At 30.3% G+C, this 11,787-nt stretch overlaps 1 protein-coding gene across 2 annotated transcripts; it reads right to left on the bottom strand.

The window, feature by feature from the left end:
- Nucleotides 1-2,373: 2,373 nt before the first annotated feature.
- On the bottom strand, nucleotides 2,374-7,971 carry LOC107637987 (uncharacterized). Of its 2 annotated transcripts, none has more exons than XM_016341197.3 (3): nucleotides 7,762-7,971; nucleotides 4,212-4,882; nucleotides 2,374-2,828 (listed from the first exon to the last, which is right to left on the bottom strand). In XM_016341197.3, the coding sequence occupies exons 1-3, from the start codon at nucleotides 7,880-7,882 to the stop codon at nucleotides 2,640-2,642; spliced, it is 981 nt and encodes a 326-aa protein (XP_016196683.1). In that variant the 5' UTR covers nucleotides 7,883-7,971; the 3' UTR covers nucleotides 2,374-2,639. The 2 variants fall into 2 exon arrangements, with proteins under 2 accessions (XP_016196683.1, XP_088341305.1); XM_088485179.1 differs by having other exon boundaries at nucleotides 2,374-2,808; nucleotides 7,762-7,900.
- Nucleotides 7,972-11,787: the final 3,816 nt, after the last annotated feature.

The raw sequence follows: 11,787 nt of genomic DNA, 5'->3' as shown, positions 1-11,787 counted from the left end.
AATTTATCGATTCTAATAACTATAAACATATTCGAACACGGTCTCGCTTATGTGCGTCTTCAATGGTGATCAAATCCACCTCAGTGCCTCTTCCTTTTCAAATTGGTGTTGACACATCCAAGAGAGACGCCTGGGTAACGGAATGCTAATGTCGATGGATAAAATTGACAACATCCGTCACGATCGTGATGTTGGAGATGAGGTGGGTGGTGATGAGGGAATAACGAGGTAGGTCCCTCTGTAAAAACTGAAGAATATTTGGGGTTTGGGGTCTTTTTACAGTGAAAAGGATTGAAAGGGAGGAGAAAAAACGTGACTTTTACTCTCTACTTGCAATGCTACATTTCTACATACTTAAAACAGCGTCGTTTTGCTTATTAGGATGGGGACCAATTTGTCCATGACGGACATCTGTGCACGTTACTGGCCACGTTGGATACTAAATATGCTAACTCAGCAGTTTCCATTGATGAATTATGCCGGAAACTGGACTAAGGACTGATTTGGCTAACGAAAACAAACGTTGAGATTAATGTGTATTAATTTTTCTTGGAAACTAAAATGTCCGCTTTTAAAATCTTCGGAGACTGATTTGAGTAATTACTCATTAAATTTTATTCAAAAATATTAATTTAAATTTATTTTTAAATTTTGTCTAATTTAAAATTTACGTGAAATTGTGTCCCTCCACAAATTTAAAACTAGTGATTTATAATCACATACTTGTTAATAATAATAACAAAATATATCATTTTTTTATTTTTTAACTCGATCCAAATAAAATTATTATTTTTAAAAAAATTATATTTTTATACTTACAAATTATATTTTTAAGTCAAATATTTAATTAATCATACAAGTAGAATAATATAAATGCGTAATATTGTAGTTAAATCGTTAAATAATATATGTATTCCGAATATAGTAGCATTAAACGCATTGTAGCTATATTTCGGATATGTACAATTTTGCAGTTGTGCCATATCTCAAGTACACCCAAAATATATTCAATTTTTGTTAAATTAGAGCACGATGACTAAGTACTTGAGATAAGTGTTTAATGTACATTGGGTCATTGTATTTGAGATACTTAAAATTACGTATATCAATAAATATTTTGCGTTTTACGAATTTGATAAATAATATATTTAATTTATTTAAATAAAAAAAATCCAAGAACACAATGGCAAAACATTCTATTTTACAACATAAAAAAAAAATCAAATAATGTACACATGTTAATTCAAATAATATAAATAAATAGTTAAATTAATCTCTGAAAAATCACTCAATTTTTAATTTAGTCTCCAAAAGAATTTTTTTAGTCAAATTCGTCTTGCATAGATTTTAAGTTGGTCATTTTAGTCCTTTCATCACTTTCGACATCAAAATTCGTTGATGTGACACGTTAAGTAACACTACAACACACACCTAGTAGTCTTAATAGGCGGCTAATATAATAAGTTTATGAAATTAGATCAAATCAACTCCCAAATTGAGGGATTCCAATGCCTCAAGTTCTGATCTTCTTAATTAGATTTTGATTTGATCTAATTTCATAAATTTATTATGCTAATAATTAATTAAGACTCTTATTTGTATTTTAGTATCACTTAATATGCTATATTAATAAACGAAAATATTTGGTAACCAAAGAAAATTAGGGGAAAATATTTATAATTTACCTTATTTAGCATTTATTAATTATTGCAACTTGCAACAAGTAATGAATGCTAAATAAGACAAGTTCGGACTGCTCTTTTTGTCTTTCTAACATTACGCATTAATAAATTTTGGCACCAGCAACAAAAAAATGACAGAATGACTAATATAATTAATTTAAAATTTTGAACGATAAGTTTAATTAAAAAAATCTTTTAAAAAATAATTTAAAGAAATAATTTAAAAGACAGTTTTACCATTTACTCCAAATAATATCTTTGCTCAGATCATCCCCTCCCATCTAACCTCTTCCTTCATGATGATGCCGGCATTACCAGTATCATCTTCCTCTTCATCAATGCCTTCAAATTGCATCCTTTTAAAACCGTTATACAGTGCCCCTCATTTTCCTTCATCGTAATTCATGTTTTTGCTGCATATATAATTCACTCCCATCCCATATTCCCATTTAACATTCATATGAACGTCATTTGTAACTTCTCCCCAATTTTTAGTTCCCACTCTTTTCCCCTTTACATTGTTCACTAACCCAAATTGGTTAAACTCCTCTAACATTAATTCGATGCATTGCATGGTTCATGTGTGTCAGTGAAATACGTACTCCTCAAGAGATATCGTTGAATTAACTGAGTTGAGATAAATATGTATTCAACTACAGTAGAAAGTAGAAAGCTCTGCATCACATACATAAGAATAATCTCTGTAATATCATCATTATTCAACAGAATATACAAGCTCGAAGTTGTATATCTCTTTAGTCACTCATTGTAGCTGTGACATTTATGTATTAGTTGTTCCCCTTATTAGCTGGTTGTTCGTATACACATATCTAGGATTGCATTTTATTGTTTAGAATTTGTATACTATGATGATTTGTTGCCGTTTCGCTCCGATATTACACCACAATTACATTGTAATTTTAAGCCATGCTTTGTACACCTGATGAGGTACCATTATTAATTAAGTTTGTGAAAGAAAGATTTGGATGCCTCGTAAGTGGACCAACAAATTGCAGCTGCAGGGGCATGAAACAGCATCCTAGGGACATAACCTCTCATGAGACCTCTATATCCATCTTTTCTTATCACTGTTTGAATAACATGCCCAATTGAATTACTAGAGAATCTGTCACATCCACAAACACCCTGAGCCAAGAAAATATAACAAATTACGTTGTAAAATATAACAAAATTTCTTATCTTAATTAAAAAAATGTATTAACACAATATATCCAAAATTGACTATTTTTTTCTATTAGGTAGGATTATGGAGTCCAAATCACATCTGTCCAAATTTTATTTAATGAAAAAAAATTTAATTGTTGTACAGAAAAGGTCAAATATTTTTCCTATTAAAATAATAATGAATTTTAGTACGCGTATATTTATGGTGACTATGGTAGTTATATAAATATTGTTAAAAAAAATCGTTGCTAAATAATAATAAAAAAAGAGAATATTTTACTTTTTTTTCGTAAAAGATGTTAAATTGACACTCTCTTCTCCTTTATTTGTAAAATATATATTTTTCTTCCTTATAATTTTTAAACAAAAAATTTTAATTCATTTTATATTTTTTGTATTAACTAATGTTAATTTTATCTATTTTTCAAAAAAAATAATTTTTTTTACAAAAATACCCTTTAATAAATTTTTTTTGTCATTAAATTTTGATTACTAAAATAATTTTTAATAAATTATTTTTTATTGATTAAATTATATTTTTACAAAAAATATTTTTTTTTAAAATTAATAATTAAATTTTTTTAAGATATCCTTCAATAACTTTTTAATTATTAAATTGTAATTTTACTAAAAATTTTATTTACAATTATTTTTATATTTTACTATAATATTTTGATACCAATATATATTATTTTAATATTAAATAAAAAAATCTTACTACTGTTACTATGCATAACAATTAATATATATTGATATCAGAAAATAATTTTATCAAGATTTTTTATTTAATATTAAAATAATAATTATTGATATCAAAAAATTAATAATAAAATATAACTATAGTTGTTAAACAATTTAATAAATAAAAAATTATTGAAGGATATCTTAAAAAAGATTTAATTATTAATTTTTTAAAAATTTTTTTATTAAAAATCTAATTTAATCAATAAGAATAATTTATTAAAGGATATTTTGGTAAACAAAATTTAATTACAAAAAAATAAAGGTATTTTTGTAAAATAAAAAATTATTTTTTTTAAAAATAGATAAAATTAATATTAATTAACAAAAAAATTTAAAATAAATTAAAAAAGAGATTTTTTAAAAATTATAAAAAAGAGAATGTACATTTTATAAATAAAAAAAATATTATTTTAATATCTCTAAAAAAAATTAAATTTTTCCAAAAAAATATTATTTTTAATTTTAATAACACTTTTTGAAAAACCAGCCTAGAATTACTCTAAAATAAACCTTGGCTCCTATGAAGTTACTAAATTAGTATGAAAAATTCTATACTATCAATGATTTTCTGATCAACTCAATATTGAAATTCGAATGTACCTGGCACTGAAGTTGAGTTTTGACAACATCAAGCGGGGTTGTGACAACAGCAGCCAGGGCTCCGGCAGCACCACCAGCGGTAGCATGAACCACCCACCTCCTGTCATCCGCGCTCTCCGGCGACACCTCCACCAACCCCTTCTTTGTCGCCTCATACGCCGCAAAATGCACCGCCGTAAACGGAGCGTTCATCACAACCGTAGTCCGATACGACTTAAAAAACGCGGCAACCCCTTCTTCGAGGGCCACTCTCCTCACGCAATCCACCACACCCTTGTACGGACTGCTCTTCAGCTGAAGCCTCTGCTTCACGACGTCCATGGGAGTGAAAACGGCGTCGCTGGTGACTGTAGCGCAGACACCAGAAGCGGCATGCAGCAGTGAGGAGTAATTGTTGGTGGTGAAAGAGGAGGAGAAGGCTTGTTTGCAGAACTCGTAGACGGAGAAGTAAACGGCGTGGGCGGGGCCTGCACCGAGGGCCATGGCGGAGATGCCGCGGTAGAGGGAGGAAGGACCTTCGAGTTTGAGGATGGAAGAGAGGGATTGGCGGAGGCGGAAGGGATGGAGGAGGCATGAAGTGGTGGTGGTGGTTGTTGTAAGAGCTTGCATGCGGGTCTTGAGAGTGTCAACTGGGAACATAGCCATGTGCTCCACTGATCCTGCTATTGAACCTGTCCAATATGCCGCCATTACATTATATATTACGCCAGCGAATTGTTTCTGCTAGTAAAGTAGTAAATGTGCAAAAGGTAAGGGGAAGAAAGAAAAATCATTTAAAGAAAAATAGTTTGTATAAAATGTTTGACAAAAATATTATTTGTACACTAAAATCAGCCACCAATGTATTATAAATACATGTGTGGTTTAATTTATTTTCAATGTGTATTTGTATTTTAACATATATTTTATACTGGTGGCTGATTTTGGTGGCTGATTTTAATGTACACGTAGCATAGTCGAATATTTGATATGGATATAGTTTCTCTTTTATCAGATACTATTATTTAGATTTAGTTAGAGACAATGTCCTGTTAGTTGTAATCTTCTATTTCTTACTTTTGGCTCTAGATAGTTTTTTTATTTTATTGCTGGCTTTGGTATTCTCCTGCATTCTGGTGGTTTTGGACTCTCGGTGGTGGTGGTGGTTATGGACTTATGGGTACAGCTGGTGGTTGTCTTATGGGCTTGGCGGTTGTGGCGGCTTTGTGACTGTGGTGGCCGTGTCATGGCCATGGTCGTAGTGTCCGCGGCAATATATTGGCTAGTTAGGTGGTGATAAACTGATAATAAGATTATTAAATGTTTGTTTGGATACAATTAAGTGAGAAAAAGCTCTTTTTAATAAAAAAAAATTCTTTATAAAATGTTAGTGTTTTTAGTTATTTTTTCAAGTAAAAATTAAAATATTAATAAAATAAAAATTTATTTTTTTTTAATTTTTTTGTTTTAAAAAAATTATTTTAATATAATAAATAAATAATATTTTCTGTTATTATACCCAATATAATTAATAGATACAAAATCAGTTAATAATATCGGATACTTTAATTCTTTATATGTTTTAAAATACACAAAAAAGTTCGTAATATTTATCTTTGTTAATAATAAATTCTTTCTCCAATTTAATCCGTTTAATCCAAATGATTGTTTTATAATTTTAAAATTTTATAGAGATTGTTTTTTATTTTACTTTTCAGACCAAATTTGATGCAGGAGCAAGTAGAGTTAGTAGGTTAACTATATTAGTTAATTGTAATAAGGGAATATAAGTCTCATATTGTTTAAAATAGTGAACTTTGTGTTATGTTTTAATCTCACATCGTCCGAGTCATAAAGACTTTTTCTTTCCCTACTAGTATAAATAACTTATGTACATTTTATTTATGAAATAGAGTTGAAGTTTATAGTTGGATATGAAATAAGCTGTGTGCTTATTTTTTATTTTTTCTCTAGGGTCTTTGAGAGTAAGAGGTGCATTATTGGCTTGGCCAACCAAGATGGGTTCATGGCTATTTTCACCATAGTGGGGTTGTTAACCTTACTAAAATTGGTAAATCTAAACTATGTCACCATAGTGGGGTTGTTAACCTCGCCAAGATTGGTGAGCCCAAACAAGTCATGACGTCAAATTAGAGGAGGATTATATTATAAATGTTGGGACTGATTTGTGTATTTTAAAATTTGTGAAAGTAAAATAGTATCCAATTTTAAAACTTCAAGAATTGATTTGGCTAATTATTCTTAATAATTTTACATGAAATATCCAAATATCAAATTATTTTTACTTCTTTAAATGATTTTTCAAAAAATATCACACTAAAAAATCTTTTTATAATTTTACCCAAATAACACCTAATTAGAGAATTGTAATTTTGGAAGAAGGATAATATTGAACAAAAAAAAAGTTTAGGAATTATTTTTTATTTTCAGATCAAATTTTAAGGACCAAACAATTTATCTTTTATTTTTACTTTTTTTTTCTAGTCTTAAAATTAAATATATAGGACCTATGTTTTTTTTTTAATGTTCAAACAATGTTGTTCATTAAGAAATAGCTAAAGAGGACATTTCTCTCAACAAAATTTAAGTTTCTTTGGAATATTAATCACTTGTTTGATAAAGTTTCGTTAAATGGTTAGAATGTTATATTGTAATCGAATTTCGGGAATTTAACTAGTTAAGCTTTTTGTAATTTGTTTTCTCAAAAAGGAAAAGCCAAATGTTAAATATTATTCTTTCTTGTTGTCTTTTTTTTTTCCACAATGTATATCTGCATTAATAATGAACTGTGTTTATTATATATGAGTCATAACTATCAAATATTTAGTAATATAAATAATTTGTTTTATTGTTTTTGGTAATTGGGTTATATAAAATAAAAGTAATATTGTGTTTTGTAAAATTAAAATTAAAAAAATTTAAAATTATATATCTATCAATTATCACTAATAAATGGTTATAGAAAAGTCAACCGTATAAATTAATAAGTAGGTTTATCAGCAAAAATTAAAAAATTAAAATTAATATTTAATTGTGAAATATATAAAAATAATAATGTCACTTTTATTTTAATAATATAATTTTCTTTTACAAATTCATACGAAAATACAATGTAAAAAAATTGTATGAAGAGTGACACTACTAGAAATACGAGTGATATTATATTTTTTTTAGAATAAATTAAATTTCATCATTTTGAAAAAATCTAAGAACCAACATTTTTATTAAAATTTAGCCAGCATTTAACCAACAAAAAAAGTGAATAATCTCACACCATTAGATATAACTTCACAATATTAAAAATATTAATAATAATTAATTAATGATTACAAATCACATAAATTACTAACCCATAGTACTTTCCTTTAATTTTGATAGTGCACGGATTGACCATACAAATTTAGTTCCGTCAGATTATTTATTTTTAATTTAAATTTATTGAACCACGGAAAACGTTCACTGAAAAGTTAAATTTGAATTAAGTGGAGAAAGCAAATAAAATGGAGGAAGTAATTAATAAAAATAATGCAAATAGAAACATTATTTTCACCTGCAACCATGTACTGCCAGAACTCCAAGCCATCGTGATCTGGTGTTGGTAGTGAAAGTTCTGTGTGGAACTCAGTAGTGGGAATGACCGCCTGAAAGTTCGGAGAAGTGTCTGTGGCCATTGTTGTTAAGGTTTAGCACAAGACTAGTGCAAGTGAATGGAGGTGTTATATGTATAGAGTGGGTTGCTTTTGAATGATTGAGCTTCTGCAAAATGGAAATCGCTTTCGGATTCGAATTAAATGCCTTTTTGCCATGCACGAATAATCTTTCTTTTATCCCGTTTTTTTTTTTTAAAAAAAAATTCCTTAATCTATCTTCTTGTCAATTATTCAGATAATTTGTAGTGGGAAGCGAGAGATCGAATAAAGAGGGCAACAAGTGTCACATATATAGATAAAATTATAACAAAGGATAAGAGAATCACAAAAAGAGAGGTGAAGAAATAATATCTAGTGTTATATATCCTGCAAGACTTGATTACTTCTAAATTTCTAATTCTTGATGCGACATAAACTTAATTAAATCTTCACACACAAACACACACTTCGAAATGCTTTTTAATTTAATTACAGATTCTTTTTTTTTCAAATTAAAAAAATGTTATTAAATAATAAAACAGAGAAATTTTAACTTTGGTTGCACGTTTTAAATACTATCAAAATGTTACGGTCAATATATATATATATATATATTTTAAAATAATAAAATACAAAAAAGTTAATTATTATATCTAGTTAATTATTTTTTTTTAAAGAAATTTGTATTTCATTATTACTATTACTCAAGTATCAAGATCCAATAGTAATGAGTTACTGCATCATCCTATTTTATATATGGTTACCAAAAAATCTAAAATCAGCAAGTCTAATATAAGATACTTGTGTTATGGAAAATGAAGTCTTTAGTAGATAAAGGTTAAAAGCAGATTGTGTTAAGATTGGTTATTTCTTTTAGGTTGGTTAGGACGGTTAGTTAGTTTCTGTTATCTCTAATTCAGTGATTATATTAAATTTGTTTAATACCGTGTGTATTGGCTTGTCATTTTGTGGCATGAGTCAACAATGTTGACTTTGAAAATAAAAGAAAAGATGCAAAGTTGGCACTGTATGGAATATGCAAAAGAAAATAGGACAAGACGCTATAGTTTAGCTATGCTAAAGGGGTGCAGAGATACATGTATGAGTTCAGCGTGTGAGTTTAGTGAAGTAGGTTGTTAGAGGTAGTTGTTCTCTCTCCCTGAGTTAGTTACTTTCTCCTTTTTTGTTATGCTGAGTTGGTATAAGTGGTTAGTGCCTAACGAACTCAGCTTACCTATATAATCTGTAATTGCAATTGCTATCAAAACTGAACAGAATTATTCATTTTTTCCTATACTTTAACTCCTTTCTTTTTTTCTTGATCTCTCACAATTTCATTCTTTCTATTTTTCTACTACAATTCTACAAACTTATGATATTAGTTTATTGTATCAGAGCTTGATTCAATGGCTGCAAACAACAATTTTACTCTTGTTACACACTAAGCTCAAACGGCAAGTACTCCAAGATTCACGGCAACTCCAATCTACATGAAGCTTGACAATGACAACTTTCTGCAGTGGAAAGATCAGGTTGAGGCTATGATTGAAGGCAACGATCTCTTTGATCATATTACATGAGCAAGGATCCCACAGCAGTTGCTTGACAATGGAAAAGTCAATTCAAAATACCAGAGGTGGAAGAAACAAGATGCGTTATTGAAATCTTAGTTGCTAGCTTCAATGACCAAACCATACACCATTCAAATGGTTGGGTGTGTGTATACTTTTCAGATTTGGAACAGGTTAGAAAGTCATTTTGCATCACAAATCAAAGCTAGAGTAATTCAATTGTGAAATCAGCTTAGTGGTACAAAAATAGGCGTATCAGTGAATGAATATGTCTTGAAGATAAAAAACACAATTGATGCATTGACCTCAGTAGAAGAAGTAGTAAGTGAAAGTGAACATGTAAATGCAATTCTTCATGGCTTAACTGAAGACTATGCACTTGTCTTAACTTCAACTTTAACAAGATCTCAAGGAATTACAGTTAGTGAATTAGAAGCAGTACTCTTTGCACATGAAAACATGCTAAAAAGATATAGAAAGCCAGAATTAGGCCATCTGTTAAAGGCAAATGTTGCTCAGTCCAATCACATAAGTCAATTTGATCAAGAAATGTATCAAGCCAATTTTGCACAAAGAGAAGGCTTCAAAAGGGGTTCTTGCAGTAGAGGCAGGTTTTAACAACACTTCAGAAATGCTAGACACTCACAAGGTTATGGCAGAAGTCAATCTTTATATACAGAACATGAAAGTGGACAGCAATTTCATCCAAACAGGTCAGGAAGCCAGAACAGTGAACGACCATCAACCACTGAAGGCTTTGGCAGAACACAATACTAAAGCTATGAGAGATTGCAAGAAAGGTCCCAATGCCAACTATGCAACAAATATGGACACACAGCAATATTTTGTTGGTACAGGTATGATGATGGCAATGAGCAATACACACAAACTTAATACACAAGAGGCTATGCAAGCACAGAAGACTATGTAGGAAGACAGCAGCAAACTGAACAACCAAAGGCAAACTTCAGTAATGTGTTGGCCAATCCTGCATCCATTCAGGATTCAGTTTGGTATCCGGACTCTGGAATCACACATCACATGACTTCAAACCCAGAGGTTATGGTTGAAAAAGAAAACTATGTAGGCACAGACCAAGTAGTAGTTGAAAATGGTACAGGTTTGGCTATTAATTGTGTTGGAAAAGCATACTTCAAAACTGATTTGAGCTCTAAAAGTCTAATAATACAGAAATTGTTATTGGTTCCAGATATAACCAAAAACATACTCAGTGTCTACCAATTTTGTTGTGACAATAAGGTATTTTTTGAATTCCACTCTCATGGTTGTTTTGTTAAATCTCAGGCCACCAATGAAGTCATTCTTCAAGGAGATGTTGTCAAAGGGATGTATAGGCTGCTCAATTTCTACCCAGTTCACACACGTTCTGCCTTCACCAATTCCTTGGAGGCAACAACAAATAAATACACTCTTTGGCATGCCAGACTTGGGCATGCTTCAGCAGCAGTAGTTTCTAGAGTCCTAAAGCTGTGTAATCTCCCCTCCTTACCAAATAATTCAATATGTAGTTTATGCTATATTAGCAAATCCCATACTTTACCTTTTTCTGAGTCCAAAACGGTTTACAATGCTCCATTAGAACTTGTATATTCTGATATTTGGGAGCCAGCTCCCCTTCATGATTCAAATGGAAACTATTATTTTATCAACTTTATTGATGCTTTTTCCAGATTTACATGGCTATATCTAATAAGGAGTAGAGCTCAACTAAAATTAGTTTTCTTACATTTTCAACATATGGCTGAGTTACAATTAAATGCCAAACTTAAATGCTTTTATATGTAAGCCTATCCAAGTCACTACAAGAACAAGGAATTAATCACAGATTTTTCTGTCTTCATATGCATCAGTAGAATGGCACAGCTGAACAAAAATATAGGCATATTGTAGAGATGGGTCTAATAATGCTTGTTGTACCTATCAAATTTTGAGGTGAAGCCTTCGTAACAGCAGTTCAAATCATCAATGTTCTTCCCACACCAGTGTTAAATGGAGACTCACCAACTGAGAAGCTGTTTACTAAGCAACCAAATGATGCGTGAGCATCTTTCCTATCTTTTCCTAATGAATTTGCATTTAATTTGTTGAGTTTAATCAAGAATTAATTATCTTTTAGCCACTATGAATGCTACTTTGAGTTGTGTGCAAGTCTGTTTATTTTAGGTAGTATTTGGTTGGATTTGATGGAGCTTCTGCAGAAAAAGAGAAGAAGGCCATATAGAGCAGGAATGGCTTAAAGGATGGAGAGGAATCTTGCACAAATGGAATCAGCACAAGAATTAAAGGAGATGACAGCGAAGAGCGACGTGTGCGCGTACCTGACGTGTGCGCGTGATTTGGAGCTTTCCATGGCGA

The sequence above is a fragment of the Arachis ipaensis genome, chromosome B4 (genome assembly GCF_059453495.1).
Source record: "Arachis ipaensis isolate K30076 ecotype BB chromosome B4, ASM5945349v1, whole genome shotgun sequence".
In the NCBI taxonomy this organism is placed as follows: Eukaryota; Viridiplantae; Streptophyta; class Magnoliopsida; order Fabales; family Fabaceae; genus Arachis; species Arachis ipaensis.
The sequence above is the reverse complement of the archived record's forward strand: the minus strand, read 5'-3'. Positions and strand labels throughout refer to the sequence as shown.